Source organism: Polistes canadensis, unplaced genomic scaffold, assembly GCF_001313835.1.
Source record: "Polistes canadensis isolate GaletaPanama2010 unplaced genomic scaffold, ASM131383v1 scaffold_272, whole genome shotgun sequence".
Taxonomy (NCBI): Eukaryota; Metazoa; Arthropoda; class Insecta; order Hymenoptera; family Vespidae; genus Polistes; species Polistes canadensis.
The window spans coordinates 108,047-126,758 of NW_014569819.1; the positions used below are offsets into that span (position 1 = coordinate 108,047).

Genomic DNA, 18,712 nt, shown 5'->3' on the forward strand with positions numbered 1-18,712 from the left:
TACGAGAAGTGGATTTTCTTTTTTCTTTCTTTTTTTTTTTTTTTGTTGTTTAAAAAAAAACAAACTCTCCGTAAATCTTTTAATAAAAAAAAAAAAAAAAAAGAAAAATTAACATTTAAATATCATTGAAATGAAATTGAATGCAACTATTCCTAAACATCTAAATTAATCTCTACTCTCCCTTGATATTAAATTGTACGTATTAAAATGTATCGATCGGAAGAAATAATAATGTTCACGGAACTTTACTTTAATCCTTGATGATTTTCAATGGACGATTTGCGTCCGTTCTTCGCCCGAGGCGACAACTTCTTCCGATGTATAGTAAGTACGCGTTTTATCATATACGTAATATATCATTTAAATTGGTTAGTCTTAAGAGAGTCCTTCGGAACGAAACCAGTCCTTGGTCAATGGCTTTGATAAACGTCCTCTCCCTTTTTATGATCGTCGTATCTTTGAAACCAGAACTCTTTTTTTCTTTTTATTTCTCTCTCTCTCTCTTTCTCTCTCTCTCTCTCTTTCTCTCTCTCTCTCTCTCTCTGTCTCTTTCTCTTTCTCTTTCTCTTTCTCTTTCTTTCTTTCTTTCTATCTTTTTATTTTCTACCTTGAAGTTTCATCGCCTACCTCGTGTCTAGGCGAATTAATTAGTTCCGCGTGGTTTAAGTTAAGAACACATTCCACCTAAACGTTTACGAGCACATTTTTATCCTCTCGTCGTGATACGTTGTATTAACATTTAATTTTTTTGAAAACAACGATAGAGAGAACGAGTCTTTCGTATTTTATATTCCACTTTAGTTCAACCTATCTACGTGTATGCATATATGATGCGTGCCCGCGCGTATGTATGTATGTATGTATGTATTTTTGTGTGTAGTTTAGGTTATAATCGTGTTTTCAATAAACTCAATAGGGACAATGGAAATTATTAGTAGGTTGTAGAACTTCCATCGCTTAAAAATCATTCCTTTTTTTCTGATTCAAATATGTGTCCACGTCAATGACGCAAATCGATTATAACGCCATGAAACACGAAGGTCCTATGTCATTAAATGAAAAGTCAATGGGCTTGTCGTGTCGACTGTCACGTAGTCCTTATACCACGAGAAATTACTCACCATGTTGGTTTATGTGGTCCTCTTCCTTTTTTTTTCCTTTAAATTTCTACTTTTGTTATGGAATCTTACTATTTTGATTCTTCTTCTTTTTTTTTGTTTTCTTTCAAACAATTTCTAGGCTCCAGCAATTTATAATAATTCGTGACTGACTACGTTATCATTGCGTTTTTATTTCTAAATACAATTCTTTTTTGTACGTAAAATGATGTACTCTATTGTTTTAATCATAACTGTTAAATTATGGATTAAATCGAACCAATAGTTTCTTGTATGTAACGTATTATATAATGTTTATCATAGTTATTTAAGAATCAGATAATAAAGATGAGATTTTTTGTTGTACGAAGAAGAATAAATTTCAAATTATAATACAATTGATTTTCATTAACGTCGATTTGATGTGATTTATGTTCATAATTTAAATCACGCGATACGATTATAACATCTCATTATTGTAAGATTTATTATGTTTTATGTATATATTTTTAATTTAATTAATTTATTTAATGTTTAATAAGGTTTTAATATTTGATATAATGAGATGAGATAGAATAAAATAGTAAGTATCTATAATAATCTAAATTAATAATTAATTAACTCGTTTGTGTTATGTGTTACTTTAAAAACGCCTTACTTAACAAAGATACGTGCCCATTATTATGAAAATGGTTTTACAGTAAGTCAAAATTTAAAAAAAATGAGTTTATCAGTTATTTCACTCCACATTATATTAAACTAAATTAAATTCAAAATAATTTTCACGATATATTGTCAATAATGAACCGTTAGATAGTGTTTATTATTTCAATATTATATAGAATTTATTTAGTATTCAAATGTAATCCTTGTAAATATCTCGAAACAAGAGATATATGACTTATGTTAGACAACTTTCATAATTATGGGCACATATCGTCGTACTTAAATTCTTCGTAACCGTCGTTTTTTGTATTTTTTTACACACAAAAATAATCGTAAAAACAATACAATATCAAATGCTAACCCGCTGGCCTTTTTCGTCGCCTATATATACTCATCATCCTTATTTTCTTTCGTCATTTCCTTGCATATTTTTTCGAAATTTCCTGACCATTTCTGATTATAAGAAATCAGGATTATTCTTTTATTTCCGAATCGGGAATGTCGAAAAGTTTCGATGCGGTCACACATTAGGTGATAGGCTCAAGTTGTGTCACCATACAAATAAAATACACACATTCCCGTTTAGAGAAACTGTCTCTTTTATCCTACACACAATAAATTCTTACTTATACTCATATCACCACATATGATAAAAATAAAAAATAACATTTCCTTAGTGGTACTTATAAGGAAATTAAAAATTTTTCAGATTTTCGAATTTTCTGTAATCCTCGCATTATTATTTATCAAATTTCAATTTATATTGTCATAGAAATGCAGTAATGTATTTTAATAATTGTGATTAAATAGGCCTAAGCGTATATAATTTGTATATTCTAATATACAATTATAATTTACAATTGTGTCATTTATAGATTGAACGAAGAAACGAGGGATTATTATATGATTCGATCTAATAGATATGAAACATTTTTTTTTCCTCCTACTGATTTTTGTTCAAATTATAAATATCATTTGTATTATTCACGTATTATTTATTTATTCATGAAGATTTCTTATCTTGGTTTTCAGAATAAACGATATATTTTTATCCAAGTTTTAAATGATACGTGTTTCTTTTATCTTTATTTATTTTTTTATTATGTTATATGGGAAAAAAATTTAAAAAAAAAAATGATGATCGTGTGTCATACACAAAGTCAATTCTCAATTTTTGAGAATAGAAAAACTTGCCCCCAGAGAGATTTGAACTCTCGACCCCTGGTTTACAAGACCAGTGCTCTAACCCCTGAGCTATGGAGGCTTGTGTCAGTACTCGACTTATATTTTTGCTTATACAAATTTTTTTTTTTACAAATACGATTATTTTTTTATATTTTGTATAATAATGATCAATTATTATTGTTTATTTAAAAGTATACGGCAGAAAACATAATTTTATAAGAAAATTTAACATGAATACGTATATTTTGCTATGATTAGCAATAGTATAATTTTAAACGTAATTGTTAAAGTAGAGAAAAATATATTTCAAAATGTCCGCCATTAAAATTTATTTATTTGTAAACATTATATACGTTAAATAAATATTACTTGTACTTCTTTAACAGAACCGATCGATCTAGCAAATGATTATCCGTATATCTGAATAACTTTTTAATTTGTTTTATACAATGGAATAATTTATTATAAATTATTGATAATGCGTTTTGTTTTTATACTAACGCCATAAATGTTTTAATTATTCTAAGCTATTAGCAATCCGTGAGCGTGAACACGTTTATTCCTACGAAAATTAAACCGCAAGGTCAATCAAGACGGCAGTATACTTGAATGCAAGACGAATATTAAAGACTTGCGCGATGGAAAATACTTCCATGTTTTCTTGAACTTATTCATGATCGATTATTTTCATTATTTATTTCCTGCATATAATATTATTCTGTATGAAAATGAATAAAAGTGTAAGACATTTAATGTATATATTTTTATATTTATCAGGTACCCATGAATGAGCCAGATTTTAATGTATTGTGGATGGGGAATCACCCAAAGCCAGATGTTCTTCGTAACTTACAATCCTATCAAAAAGTTAATCACTTTCCAAGGTAGAAAATTTAATTATGATGATGAATATAAAAATGTATTGACGAATAAATTAATTCAATTTTGATAGATCCTACGAGATAACACGGAAGGATCGTTTGTATAAGAACATCGAAGCGATGCAAAGAAGTAAAGGCTTGCGAAACTTGGATTTCATACCGCAAACCTTCCTTTTACCCAGTGAATCGAGAGAATTGCTTACGGCGCATTTTAGGTACCGAGGACCTTGGATCGTCAAACCAAAAGCCAGCTCTCGCGGACGCGGAATTTATATTGTTAATAGTGTGAGCATAATCATTTTTAGGTATGATTTTCTGTAGAAAGATATAAGGGTTTCTGTACGATTATTTTTTAACTTCGATATTATTGCTGACTAAATTGCTCTAACTTTTTTTAACTATAATAATATTTATAAAATAAATCCAGTGTTTGTTTGCTTGATAAAATTAATCATTAATAATTATTTATATTCATTTGATTATAGCCTGAGAAAATCCTTACAGATGAATCTGTGATAGTTGCACAATATATAAATAATCCGCTATTGGTGGACGGGCACAAGTGTGATTTACGTCTGTATGTTGCTGTAACAAATTATGATCCATTATTGATATACCTGTACGAAGAAGGATTAGTACGATTTGCAACAGTTAAATATGATGGTGGTAATCAATACGTTTGGAATCCTTGTATGCACTTATGTAACTACAGCATCAATAAATTCCATGTAGATTATGTTAAGTAAGTTACATTATCCTCCCTGTTTTCCTCTTTACGTTATATTTCGCATACGTATGCATGAATTTCAATTAAGTATTACTTGTTTCATAAATTATCTATCTATAATTTTTTTTTATTATTATTTATAGAAGCGAAGATCCAGATGCGGAAGATGTGGGTCATAAATGGACACTATCTGCATTATTAAGACATTTGCGTTCCATTGGTCAAGATACTGAACAACTTATGCAACGTATCGAAGATATTATCATTAAATCTATTTTAGCTACCGCTTCTGGAATTGTTAGCGGTGTTAAACAATTCGTTAAACACCCGGAAACGTGTTTCGGTAATAATAATTACATTTTTAATCGTTTGTTCTTTGCTTTCCTTTTTTTTTCTTTTTTTATTTGTTTTCATACGCGAATGACATATTTATCGTTTTGTAGAATTGTTTGGTTTTGATGTTCTGATTGATGATACTTTGAAGCCTTGGTTATTGGAAGTAAATTTGACACCATCGTTGGGATGTGATTCTCCATTGGATGTCAGATTAAAATCAGCATTAATAGCTGATTTACTTACTCTTGTTGGTATTCCCGCTGTCGATCCAATGTTACGGCCTCAAAGTATGCACCTAAATCGTTCTTTGGCTAATCCCACTAAAAGAATGGCTGGTGTAAGTGTGTCAAATCATTAAATGGAGTTTTATTATCTTCTTTCATACATTTATATTAACTTATTGTCATTTTTTGTAGTATCGAAGAGTGCAATCCGCAGAAACATTAGCTCATAAAAAGAAAACTGTTGGCAAGAGTAACATTATAAAAGGAGGATTAAGTTCCGAACAACAACGAATAGTAATGTCTGCTAAAGCACAATTTGAAAGAAGGGGTGGATTCGTTCGCATATTTCCTAGTCCTAAATCATGGGAAATGTATTCGCAATATTTAGGTATTTAAATTTCATTTAACTCATTTAATGAATATTTAAAGCCTTAGATACGTCCAGAATTTTCAAAAAATCGATTTTTTTTAACAGATTCTTGTTCTCTATAGTTTTAGGCTTATTTCTGTGAAAGTCGATTGTACAAAATCCCCATAGATCCAAAGTTATAGTAGAAAATGTGACTGCCCGACGAGTTTTTTTGTTTGAGACACTTAGAACTTTAAACGCGTTTTTCTCGAAACTACTTTTCTCCGCTACGGTCTGCATGATAACTTTTTAATATTTTTTGATGCGATTTTTTTTTAAATATTTGAAATCATTTTCTCTACAGTTGTCGAGCCGGATTTTTGAGATATTTTAATTTATAAATTGTATAAAAATAATTAAAGTGTAAAATTTATGATGTAAAACGTATACTTTTTTTTCAACTGTCATAAATTGCTAAATTTGCCGAAATTCAAAATTCCGATTCGACAAACTATAACTACAATATTATTTTACAAGAATTTTTTTAAATTTTGTACATTGATCAATATTTACTGGAGATATGATGCCGACCGTAGAGCAACTTTTTTTTCTTAGTGTTGTGGATTACGTGATTTTTTATATAGTCATTTTTGTATAAATAATGTGAAATCGCATTTTTGGCGCTGTTAGACGTATGTAAGGCTTTAAACGAATATACAGTCTTTTCGGCTAAACGGTGACAGCATATTCTATGTGTACGAAAATATAAAGAAAAATATAGATTATTTAAATTACATGTTTATATAAATTTATTATCTGTTTATATAGATACATCAACTGGTATACCAATAGTTTCTGATCCATTAGGGCCTGGAAGAATTCCACAAGCAGTGACCACAAATTACAATTTAATGTTACACGAACAATTATTCCCTGCAGCTAATCGAAATACTGGTTTTGTTATCCCAGAAGTTACATTGGACAGATTGTCCAGGTAATTTTGTAATTACATATATAAATTATTTAATTTTGAGAGAAACATTATATTTAAATAAAATCTATCATTTTTATAGATACGAAAGGTACGAAAGAGCTTTAGTGAAGGGTCATAAACAAAGTTTAGATCGTGGTGATAGTAAAGAAAATATGGATGTAGATACTCATAAGTATAAAAATTTAGTTACTAAATCGATGCAAGAAGGAAATACATTAAGGTTTGTATTTTATATCTTTCAAAAATATTTTTATTTGCTTGAATCTATTATACGAATGTAAATAATTTTTTCTTAAGTAGTTTGATCGATTAATTTTTGTCAATCGCGTGTTTTTTAGTCCCGGCGAAGCGAGGAAAGCTTTTGGTTTATATTTGGGACACATACTTCGTAAAATATCGCAATCAAATGCGGATCCTGCCTGTTGCGATCTTGTCATGAAATTTCTACAACAGTCCTCGTGTAACTTGAGAACTCCGTTTTTATTTACAGTAAGTTGGAAATATTTTGGAATTTCTGAATTATTATTATAGAAAATATTTTCTAGTAATTTAGACAATGACAATATGAATATTTAAAAAAATATCATTTTTGTATTAATAGTTACCAAGCAGTAAACTGAGTGACAAAGATCGTGCAGCCATAACTGCTAAACAATTATCAGATTTCTTACACTTGTATAACAGAGAAACAGAACTTTACGCGGATACGGTTGATCGTCCATGTACTGTACCCAATAGACTTTTCCAGAAATTCCTGGCAGCTGCAGGGTAATTATTTATTAATATCTAACAAAAAAAAACATCGATTGAAATAAAAATTATTATCATACAATTTTTGTATTTGCGATACAGCGAGGAGGACCTTGACGACGTATTAATCTTGCAAACCCAATTGTACAAATGTGCACATAGTTTTTTGGGTAGAAGTGGTTTCGCTGGAAGTTTACGTGGGCCTAATCTTTTATGCTCGTTACCGCATATAACTTCCCGAGTGTATTCGAATGCCGCTACGACCGAACAATGCAAATGCACACAATCCTCAACAAGGACTACAAAAGCTCCAAGAGAGAGAGAGAGAGAAAAAACACATAGAGTATAATGATCTTATTTATAAATTACCATCCCTTTATTATTATTATTATTATTAAGATTATAGAATACGCGTATTCTTGTTTGAGCGGACAATCATTCATTAGGGTACGAGTGATAGTTGTCTCTCTTACACCGGTGCGAAAAATGTAATTACGAGATAAATATTTTCGATACGCTTTAAAAGCGCTTTAAATATTTAACACAGTTCTATAAAATAAGAAAAGTTTATCATTAGCGTAAGGTATAAAACGATTTACAACAAGAATCTTGCTCGAAGTTTAGTCATTTTATTGAATGTCCGAACATTGAAGAATTTTGAGCAAAAATTTGAGCTGCGTTATTTCCAAGCTAGTCTTATAAAAATATATTTGACAAATATTTTACATTAATCGTATGATGAAATTATGATGAAGGAGTGGCACAATAAAAAAACGCGATTATAGATACGATTATTATACGAATTGCCAAAGATATGTAGAAAGGAAAAAAAAAAAGAATCTGGAAAAGGAAAAGAAAAGAAAATATGTGATAATTTGCATGAGAATAATATATTAATTTTATCGAGCGATTTTTTAAATCTCTAAAGTTTTCATTATAAATTATCGAATTTTATCAATCAGTTATGGGTATGGCAAAATGCAATCCTATATTTTATTGTATTCGCGAACATTTGGAAAAAATATTACTAATTAGTTTCTTAGCACAAATTATAGATATATTATCAATAATTTATTTTATAAATATTACGAGATTATAGTAATATATAACTCTTATATCTTTATTTACTCTCGTGAGTATAGAAACTCGTTTTAATAATAATAATGATGTAACAATAACTTATGTTACTCACGATTTATAAAGTATATATATTTACATTAATATTCAAAATGTTCCTATATGCTTACTATATGTTTTTATTATGATTAATTTAAAAAAAAAAAAAAAAGAAAAAAGTAAAATTCGTCGACATCCATGTATCTGCATCTAGTCACAGCTAAAGGAATATTTTAATTACCATCGAAAAGAAATTAATTCTATAGTATACAGCAACACGCATGCATCTATTTATTTATTTATTAATTCATTAATTTATTAATTTATTTACGTTTAGAAGCAACTTTAGCTAAACGTTACAAGAAATGTTTTAACATATCGTAAAAAAAAGCAACTAACAATAATAATAATAATAATAATAATAATAATAATAATAATAATAATAATATATTATAACATTTTTATGCGATGCAAGCTGCTATTAGCAATTAGTTTAAATAATTTTCTTCTTTATTTATGTATTGTTTTTTATTAAAATATAGTATGCAATATTTAATATGTAAACAAGAAAAAAGAATATGGATGTCTCGATGCACGAGCAAGGCTATAATATTGAACACATTAATTAAGTAAGAATTTGTATAAGGTAAAGTTAGTATTTTACATTTATATACCGCTTTTTTCAACGATAGAAGCAAATGTAGGTATGAAAGATAGATTGTACAGGCACTCATCGAATTGGATTACGATGATGAAGAATGATGATGATAATGCTGTGTAGTTAAGCTTATTGTATTTAGAGCAGCAATATTTCCATCCACGTAATTCCGTCGATATTTTGAGAATTTACTGCTTTTTCTTCCAGATAAAAAATATTTTTTCACCCAAATGCTTGCTAAATATATTATTATATTTACTTGATATTGTATTTAAGATATAGCAAAGATGTGCTAAATGTTATTCACGATGATAAACCATTTCAATTTGCTTACTGTGATATAGGTACATTTTATGTATCATAAATGAGAGAAAAGAAAAACAAGAAAAATATGACACCCGTAGCGTAATTTAATAAGTCGTTTAATTATTTATGCGTAGTACATAATGAAATCGAAAAAATTTGCAAATGAATATTATTTAGAGAAAAAGAATAAAGGAAAAAATGTAGCATCATTCTTTATAAGATGCAGGCATCGTGTGTACTGCTGTTAGCTAATTGAAAAAAAAAAAAAAGATAACTCCAAAACATTGCTACAAAAAAAAACAACAATATAGGAATGGTTAAAAATAATTTACCTAACTATAAGCCTAATATTTAAAAAATCTATTATATTGTATTACGAATTTTATTTTACAACGAATAAGGATTAATTCGCTAGATATTTATAGATATTAATTATGCGATTAACACCTACGGTTGCAATTAATGCGGTCGCGATTGCGGCTGGCTTAGGATATGGAAGTGTTTGCTTTATATTAAAAAAAATTAAAAAGTTTAAACAAAAAAGATACTAATTCCATTTATAATGCATAAACAACAATACATATTTGTCTTGCTTGCACAGTGAAAATAAGATAACGCTATCGTTGAAACATTTATACCTATCTAAATGTGAAAGCATTAATATTTGAAAAAAAAAAAAAAGAATATTTAACAATATATTATACAGAGTATGAAAATTTTACTTACTAATTCTGATACATTCGTATCTTTATCAATAGATGATACAATACGTTTGATAAAGAACATACATGCATATCGTTTGTATGTATTATTATCTTCAACTTACAAAATAAAAAAACTGCGAGATCGGTTTCCTTCGAATTTACATTTAAAAAAAAAAAAGAAAGAGAACAGAAAATGTTTGATGTACGTTGTGTATCATTTAATAAGAATAAGTTTATAATTTATCATATGCGTAATATGCACAAAACAATATCGTTCACTTTATCAATAGAGAGAATATTTTATTTGCAAAAAATTAGATATATCGTTTAAATTAATTTAACTATACTTTATGGAATAAGTATTTTGAATAGTTATAAAAAAAAAAAGAAAAAAAAAGTAAAATATCTGCTCCTAAGTTTGGAGTTAAAACTGCCTTTCCTGTTAAAAAAAAATGATATACAGGCTTAGTAAATATTTATACTTAAACGAAGATTTACTATTAATTAATGAACCATAGCGATCATTTTACTTTTTATTTTTACCGATCGTTTATAATAAAACTAATCTATATATCTTTGTACTTATACACCTTGAGTGTTCCAAAAAAACTTTCGTTCGATTATGTCCCTACTATTTATAATTATGATTTCATTGTATTCTCGCGTAATTATTGAAATTACGGTTATTATTTTTTGTTTATATTATATTATGTTATTTTTATTTTAGATTATGTTAACACGTTCATTGCGATTTCTTTTATTAAAAATATGTGCAATAAGTCAATCATTTATTAATTCCGTTTCATTAATTTTATGAATAAACAGAACATTTTCAATTAAATTACAATGCATATAATTTTGAAACAAACGAAAAAATAAAAAATGAAAGAAAATAAGAAGCACTAGCAAAAACCATATACAAATATTTAATTTGAAAATTTATATAGGTGGTGCAAATGCAACACTCCCTTCCTACCTGTGATTTATAAAATTTACTAGTCAGCTTATTGCATTTACTTACTGATAAACACGTATAAGAATAATAATGATATTAATAATAATAATAATAATAATAATAATAATAATAATAATAATAATAATAATATTAATAATATGCTTTATACAATATAATATTATAATAAACATAGTTGCATAAATTATTTTATTATTATTACTAATCAAGTAACATTATAGCATATACTCAGATGCATGGCAACTGTATTAGAATGCATAGTTATTTTAAATGTAGTTAGTATGTAATATAAAAAAAAGGTACATCGAATTAATATCTTCAATATTAAAACATGACTCCCTTTAGTTGTTATAAAACTGAGAATTTTTCTAGAAGTTTTTCTTCGATCTTTAAAATGTAATACGGGATGCATTTACAATAATATTCCATGTTAAATCATATTTTCGCATTATAAATTTGTCATGAAATAGAAATAAAATCTCAATAAATAATATATAAAACGTATACGATATATCATAAGTTATTATTGTTATGACCTGATCATTATTATTATAATACAATGTTTATATCATTGATTTACATTTAAAAAGAAACCTATAAGGAATACAATTATATAATTTAAAAAAGTCAATCTTTAGCGGGAAATTTATTTTAAAAATGGCGGCATTGTAACATGCATATGCGCATTGTTTGATTATCCTATATTTATTAACTTATATTTAAATAAAAGCTCAATGCATTTAATTGAATAAAATTGTATTCAAAAATAATAATTTAGTATACATATTCTGAATATTATTAGCAAAATAATATAATTTCCAAAACTCAATGATTCTTAAGATTTGTAAATCAATTGATTTAAGAAATGACAGAACCGAAATGCGCATGTGTACTGTGAATCTGGTTATCCTATATTTATTAACTTATTTAAAGAAAAGCTCGATGCCTTTAATTAAATTAAATAAAACAAATAATACCATATAATATACATTATCTAAATACTATTAAATACATTTAACTGAAAATTTGTAAATATTAAATAAATTAATACGTATACCTATATAAATATATAAATTTTCAATACACAAAAATATATTATTTAAAAAACAAAGAAAGAAAAGATACACGTGTTACCTTTTTATTCTGAAATCATGAAAAGTTGCCTTTAAATAAATACAAATAATTGTAACCTTAAAATATATATATATAAGAAATATAATTTGTCAAAAATTGTTAATTTTATTCTACACGTAATTATATTACGTGATTGTATTTTATATGATCTTGCTATACCTATATATATATACCTGCAAATTGCCGAAAATTCGAAGGTTACTACAAAGGCGGCGGTTTCAGACAATATTTAGAGAAGAAAAAAATTGGCTCTATAGTCGTCTATAGATAGATAGATAAATTCCCCTTTTCTAACAACGATCGCTTACATTCTTCGAGAGAAATTCAAAGTTGACTGAGTTTAAATAAAATACGTGTTAAATAAAACCGGCGTTTATTGAGATACACGGCACAGATACCACATACATTTTAATCATTTTTTCTAAATGTATTTTTAGATCTTTGTCAACAACAATGACGTCATTAATAAAAATTGATGGAAGTTTGGGTGAAGGGGTAAGTGTTCATTTTATTCACATTAAATGTTTTGTAAATCGTATTGATTATTAAAATCATTGTCATCGTCGTACAGGGTGGACAAGTTTTGAGAATAGCACTGTCTTTGAGTGCACTTTATGAAATTCCTATAGAAATAAATAATATCAGAGCGGGTCGAACTAAACCTGGATTGGCAGCTCAACATTTGAAAGGTATGCTTGTAATATTTATCTGTTATCGAAATTAAATTGTTTAATATTTCTATACATTGGCTTTATGGTTGCATTATTTGTTAATACTTCATTCATTTTACAGGAGTTGAATTGGTGAAGAAAATGTGTAATGCTGAAGTTTCAGGAGCTTATATAGGATCTACGCATTTAGAATTCTATCCTAAATCATTGAATAAATATGAAAATGAATTTGAAGCTGATACCCAGACAGCTGGGTGTATATGTTTGTTGGCACAAGTTGCATTACCGTGCGCTCTATTCCTACCACAAAAATCTGATATTATACTCATTCTTAAAGGAGGTACTAACGTTCCTATGGGACCTCATATAGAATATTTTACAGAGGTGATCAGGCCAATGTTGAATAAATTTGGAGCGGATTTTGATTTTGTTGTATTAAAAAGGTATTCGTTATTTTCTTTTTTCTTTATATTTCATTTTTACATGTTCATAGTTTTTAATTAATATGTGATTGGAGGGGTTATTATCCAAAGGGAAAAGGTATAGTGCATTTACGTATAAAACCGATAAGAAACTTGAATGCTGTTCACATAACTGATCCTGGCATACCTCGTGGAATATCAGGTTGGGCTTACGTAGCCGGATCAATAAATATAAATGTATGTTTAAATAAATTACAAATATGTTAATTACTATTAATACATATTTTATGTTATAGGAAGCATATAAAATGGCTGGTGATGCTAAAAGCATCTTAACTAAAGAACTTAGTAAAAATAATATTCAAGTTCCTCCTATTAATATTGAATCATATAGAGAAGACAGAGGAATAGCCGTTGGACATGGGTCTGGTATTAAGTAAGTTTAATATAAATAAATAAAAAACAAGAAAGTCGATATTCAAATAATTTTTCTTTTATAATAAAAAATATTGGATTATTAATTTGAAAATATTAATAAACTATTTTTATTGAATTTAATTAACAGCATAGTTTGCTCGACAACAACAGGCTGTATATTTGGTGGTTCTGGTTTGGATACGGTACATAAAGGACCAATTTTTCCAGGTGTCAATGCAGCTAACGAAATTCTAGAACCGTTCCTAGCTAAATCATGTATAGATGAACATACTCAAGATCAAGTAAGCTATTTATAATAATTTTATGATTAATTTATTATTCTTATTATTATCGTTAATCTTTCTTTGTTTAGATAATAATTTTCATGGCATTGGCTACAGGGATATCAAGGGTTAGAGTAGGAAGCAAAAAACTTACTCTTCATACGGAGACTGCCATAAAAGTTGCTGAAATAATGTTAGCTAATCGTGGACTTCATTTTCGTTTGGTAGAAAACGAAAGCATGGGAGATTCGCCTTCGTATATTTTAGAATGCGAAGGATGTGGGTTGATCAATAATTTCGTAAAATAATATTGAAAATATGTTATTATACACGATATTAATTCGTGTTAAAATATTTAAAATAAAATTATTATTACATTAGAATCTGCTCATTCTCGTAAGAATTGAATTATTTTTACACGCATAGCAGTAATATTTCCATACTAGATTTTAATAATCTATTTAAAATCATTTTCTTACTTTAACTTTTATATGCCTTGAATATATTTATTGTACATCAACCAATTATATGCCTTTTTGTCAATTTATGTAATAAATGAACTTTTTGCAATATTAATTGGCAGTATTTAAATATTAACATATTTGATGGATAGTATTTTTGATATACAAGGAATGTAAATCCTTAATATTATTCCTGTTTTTGTCGAAAAAATGGTTCCATAGCTCGTAAAACTTCCTTTTCAAACAATTCATTAGAAAATCGATTAACGGATGCTCTGGAAAAAATTATGTTTCATCGAAATACACACAAATTATGAAGAGTTGATTATTTAAATATATTAACTACGATACCTTGCAGCTAATCTAATAGTCTTTTTATCCTCGGGATGCATATTTATGATATATGCTATTATTTTCGCATATTCTTCTGTTTCTTCCGCTAAAAAGCCGGTTTGACTACCAGGCTGTGTTTCTATTATGTCTGCTCTAAAATATTATATTATTTTAGTTAAAAAAAAGAAAGAAAGAAAAATTGAACAAAGTAATTTTTTCTTTAAATCATAAAATTGAAAAACAAATCATTTCTACACCTTGGTCCACCAGAAGCATGAGCTACCATAATTAATCCAGCAGCCATGCATTCTACTACACTGATACCAAAATGTTCATTCCACATTGCATGCAGTCCTATCGATGCTTTTTGTAATTCCAATACGAGTTCAGAATAGGGTATATTCAATTTAAATTCAACATTTTCATCCAAAGCAAAATGTTTAGACAAGTCTTGCATGTCTTTAACACGTACTTCATCTTCCGCGTCTCTGCAAGACCCAATAAACACCAAACGTATCTAAAAAGATAATCAATACTTTTTATTTATCTAGTGATTTGATTTTACAAAATAGAAACTATTTTCATTACTTTATCCCATATTTCTTCTTTAACTATTGACCTCAATTCGTACATAGTTCTCAACATTAGAGGATGATTTTTTTCTGGTCTAAATTGCGCAATAGACACTATTCGTATTTGATCATCTTCTCTAGTATCGTCATAAAATGGAAGAGATGTTAAATGTTGTACATCCGTCGGTGGATAGATTCTGTGCGTTCGCAAAGGACATTTCCAAATACTATTAATATGTTCCTCCGTCCAGGAAGAATTCACCATTATAATCTCTGCTGTACTACCAGCAAATCCATATAACTATATGAATAATTATCATATTTTTTAAATGCAATATTAAATATTTAATTATATATTTATACGTATATTAGTGCAAAAATATTTACCAATGCAAATAATCTATAATAAGCAATTTTTGCAGCAGATAAAAACGGATTTCTTGCTATTATACGACGATTATTATGTGATATTACACGTCTGTAAACATGTCTCAACATATCAGTCGAAATTGTAGGATAGTGAGTGTATGATCCAACTTTGCAACCTCCTATATATCTAAATAGTGGATATGTAAAAGCATAGCCCATTGTATCAATATAAATATCTAGAATATAAATAAAATACATATTACATAGCGCTCAACAAAATAATAATCATTTCTATTACTTGTTATATTACAATCTTACCTGGTACTAAATTATTTAAGGCTTCGATACCTAACCAAATGGAACCTAAACTTTGACACAAAAGTGTGAAGTAAGGATACATGCGTGCTTCTACCCATTTACGTTTATGAAGATACACGAACTCAATGTTCGATTGAATTTTAATATTAAACGATTTTTGTGATCTATTTAAAATCTGTTCAGGGTCTGCATCCAAGTCACCGGTATAAACAACTATATGTATATTTGGATATCTGTAGAGATCAATGAGTCGAAAAATAAATATGCATCTAACTTTAATATATTATCAAAGAATTTGTTAATTTACTTAGACTGTACAGCTTTAATAGTCGCCCAAAGTACTCTTTCACCTCCACCACCTGCATTACAGTACGGATGGAAAAATGCAACGACAGTTCCTTTTTGTTTCCTATTTGTACGCTCTCTTGTATATATTCTTCTCCAGTATATTATTAATATTGGTAATATAAGTAAAATACATACAAGTGTACAGACAATTAATATCAATGTCATTATCATTATTGATATTATAGGTGTCCTGAAAGAAAAATAATTTATTTAATATATTTTATTTGATTAGTGTTTTTTTAAGTTTGATATTACAGGATTCGCATACGATATTGAAAAATGATTAATATCAAAAATATCCTTACAATAAAGAATAAATATTCATATTCTTTCGTTTCCAATGATCAATGTATACAATAATAAATCTCAAATGTTGACGTGTAATATCTCATGTGGTATCTTTAATCTCTCCTTTTAAATCTAACCTAAATAAGTGTCAACGTCATTCCTACAATATACATAGATTATTACTAAAGTTGTTATTAAGTCATTATTAAATTATAAATTATTTAAATGTGCGATTTGTATTATTTTACCAAGTAATACTTTTAAATATGTTAATAACTTAGAAGAAACATAAGGTGTTTTCTAACCTAATTAGCAATGCCAGAAGAAAAATCTCTTACGAGAGATAATATAATATCAAATGACCCCTATTGCACTCTGTACTAGAACACTTGCATCATATGATATAAGTTATGTTTTATATCACGTTTTATAATACTTTAACTTAACTTAATCTTAATAATCGCAACACTGTTTACTTCATTACCAGCTAATTTTTTCCTTTTTTCCTTTATATGATAACGTTGAATTTAACGTAACAACTTCTTCCTTTTTTTTTTTTGTAAATTTGTGAAAACGATAGCGTAATTTTGTTCATTTTATTAAAAAGTGAATAAAGAATCAAGTAAGATATATTTTAAATAATTATATAGTTTAAATTTAACCATATATTGAAGTCCTTTCAATACCTACTTTCTTAAATTTAATGGGAACAGATTGTTATATTTAAAATCAACTAGTAATCTATATTTTATAAACAGGCAGTAATAACATTCAAAGTACACCATGTAAAAAAATGTATAAAAAGTAATTGTGATTCTTTCTTTTTTTGCTTCTTGGTGTCTTTTCATCGTGGCTTGTTAAATGCGAGGAAAATCTTTATAAAGGTGTTTTACATGCAACAAAATATTAAAAGCTGGTAAAAGTGAATTGTTAAAGCATACCAAGACCACAACGAAAAGAATTAGAAGAAACTGAAATCAAAGAATTGATCCCTTTCCCTATAGAAACTAATGTCAAAATAGCAGAACTGAGATATGTATATAATTCGTAGTAGAACAAAGTCAAAGTTTCTATTCCTTTAAACATGTTGATTAGATCTCGCAAGAAATTGTACCGGACCCAAATATTCTCAAAACAATAAGTCTTTCATCCTTAATAAAAAATGTTATTAACAAGTTGATTATTAAAAGAAGTTCACGCTTATTACAAAATAAATTATTTTCTGTACTCATCAACGAGAGTATGGACATATCAGAGACCAAAAAATTATGTATTTTAATGCAATACGTAAACGAAGACAAAATATAAATTTATTTATTAGATTACTTTTTCAGGTCAAGGATGATACGTTTGAAAATTTATACAAAAGCTTTGAATATACATTAAATAAGCATAACTTGCCTGTGAATAATATTGTTGGCATTAGTATCAATAATGCAAATGATATGATGGAAAAGAAGAACTCTTTTGTTTCTCATTTGTTGGAAAACAATGAAGAATTTGCTGTGTTTTCATGCATTTACCACTCAATATATCTCATTGCATGCTAAGCATGTAAATGTTTACCTTATTACATAGTGGAATTATTAGAATTAATGAATTTCTACTTTTCGAGAAATAAAAAGAGAAAACAATTGCTCGAGGAGATGCAACATTTGAAGGAAAAATCAAAAGTTCAATCGTACAAGACTAAATGGCTAGCATTGTCTGAATGTATTCAAAAAATATTACACCGATGGACATCATTATATGAAACATTTGGAATAGTACTTAAGAACAAAGATAAATCCCTCACTATCAATAAAATATTTAATAATTTAAATTGTATCTTCTCACAAAACTATATTTTGACTATATTATAACTGATGAAATGTTACAGTTTTTTAATCACAAAATATATACAAAAACATATGTACCAAATGAGCTTGCCGATATTCTCATAGAGGATGAAACTAAAGATGATAGTGATAGCGATTGTTAATATTCATTTATATATATTTGTATATTTGTATTACATATTTTATATATTTATAAAATGTTTCAAAAATGATCATTATAAATGGTTAATAAAGATTATTTTATAAAATATATAATCATATAAATAAATAATTTGTTTCAATTTTATTATG

At 27.5% G+C, this 18,712-nt stretch overlaps 3 protein-coding genes, 1 non-coding gene and 1 pseudogene across 7 annotated transcripts in view; 3 read left to right on the forward strand and 2 right to left on the reverse strand.

The window, feature by feature from the left end:
* Positions 1 to 8,481, forward strand: part of LOC106790950 (tubulin polyglutamylase TTLL5) — a 36,123-nt gene extending 27,642 nt beyond the window's left edge. For both annotated transcript variants that reach the window (XM_014756233.1, XM_014756232.1), the window contains exons 5-15: positions 3,726 to 3,832; positions 3,901 to 4,114; positions 4,315 to 4,571; positions 4,700 to 4,899; positions 5,000 to 5,229; positions 5,309 to 5,504; positions 6,294 to 6,459; positions 6,539 to 6,679; positions 6,798 to 6,948; positions 7,061 to 7,227; positions 7,312 to 8,481. In XM_014756233.1, the coding sequence (XP_014611719.1) occupies positions 3,726 to 3,832; positions 3,901 to 4,114; positions 4,315 to 4,571; positions 4,700 to 4,899; positions 5,000 to 5,229; positions 5,309 to 5,504; positions 6,294 to 6,459; positions 6,539 to 6,679; positions 6,798 to 6,948; positions 7,061 to 7,227; positions 7,312 to 7,558 (2,076 nt within the window). In that variant the 3' untranslated portion in view covers positions 7,559 to 8,481. The remainder of the gene's footprint in view (positions 1 to 3,725; positions 3,833 to 3,900; positions 4,115 to 4,314; positions 4,572 to 4,699; positions 4,900 to 4,999; positions 5,230 to 5,308; positions 5,505 to 6,293; positions 6,460 to 6,538; positions 6,680 to 6,797; positions 6,949 to 7,060; positions 7,228 to 7,311) is intronic.
* On the reverse strand, positions 2,955 to 3,027 carry Trnat-ugu. Its single transcript has one exon. It is a non-coding gene; the product is annotated as a tRNA-Thr (tRNA).
* A 3,766-nt stretch (positions 8,482 to 12,247) lies between the features above and the next one.
* On the forward strand, positions 12,248 to 14,466 carry LOC106790949 (RNA 3'-terminal phosphate cyclase). Its single transcript, XM_014756231.1, has 7 exons — positions 12,248 to 12,595; positions 12,672 to 12,789; positions 12,893 to 13,214; positions 13,289 to 13,430; positions 13,490 to 13,629; positions 13,759 to 13,912; positions 13,984 to 14,466. Exons 1-7 carry the CDS (start codon positions 12,554 to 12,556, stop codon positions 14,200 to 14,202), a joined length of 1,137 nt encoding a protein of 378 aa, XP_014611717.1. The 5' UTR covers positions 12,248 to 12,553; the 3' UTR covers positions 14,203 to 14,466.
* Positions 14,214 to 18,542, reverse strand: LOC106790948 (GDP-Man:Man(3)GlcNAc(2)-PP-Dol alpha-1,2-mannosyltransferase). Of its 3 annotated transcripts, XM_014756228.1 has the most exons (10): positions 18,500 to 18,542; positions 16,889 to 16,971; positions 16,601 to 16,743; positions 16,255 to 16,485; positions 15,948 to 16,180; positions 15,648 to 15,865; positions 15,277 to 15,561; positions 14,946 to 15,205; positions 14,707 to 14,841; positions 14,214 to 14,630 (listed from the first exon to the last, which is right to left on the reverse strand). In XM_014756228.1, exons 3-10 carry the CDS (start codon positions 16,618 to 16,620, stop codon positions 14,543 to 14,545), a joined length of 1,470 nt encoding a protein of 489 aa, XP_014611714.1. In that variant the 5' UTR covers positions 16,621 to 16,743; positions 16,889 to 16,971; positions 18,500 to 18,542; the 3' UTR covers positions 14,214 to 14,542. The 3 variants fall into 3 exon arrangements, with proteins under 3 accessions (XP_014611714.1, XP_014611715.1, XP_014611716.1); XM_014756229.1 differs by lacking the exon at positions 18,500 to 18,542 and having other exon boundaries at positions 16,922 to 17,169; XM_014756230.1 differs by lacking the exons at positions 16,601 to 16,743; positions 16,889 to 16,971; positions 18,500 to 18,542 and having other exon boundaries at positions 16,266 to 16,396.
* Positions 17,377 to 18,493, forward strand: LOC106790938 (annotated as a pseudogene).
* Positions 18,543 to 18,712: the final 170 nt, after the last annotated feature.

Excerpts from the sequence above, each read along its gene's own strand:
- LOC106790948 (XM_014756228.1), bottom strand. The coding sequence starts at position 16,620 with ATGAATATTTATTCTTTATT. Across the intron at positions 15,866-15,947 it reads CTTAAATAATTTAGTACCAG|ATATTTATATTGATACAATG; the intron begins GTAAGATTGTAA and ends TTTATATTCTAG. Across the intron at positions 14,842-14,945 it reads CATGCTTCTGGTGGACCAAG|AGCAGACATAATAGAAACAC; the intron begins GTGTAGAAATGA and ends ATAATATTTTAG.
- LOC106790949 (XM_014756231.1), top strand. The coding sequence starts at position 12,554 with ATGACGTCATTAATAAAAATTGATGGAAGTTTGGGTGAAGGG. Across the intron at positions 13,215-13,288 it reads GATTTTGTTGTATTAAAAAG|GGGTTATTATCCAAAGGGAA; the intron begins GTATTCGTTATT and ends ATGTGATTGGAG. Across the intron at positions 13,630-13,758 it reads GGACATGGGTCTGGTATTAA|CATAGTTTGCTCGACAACAA; the intron begins GTAAGTTTAATA and ends TTTAATTAACAG.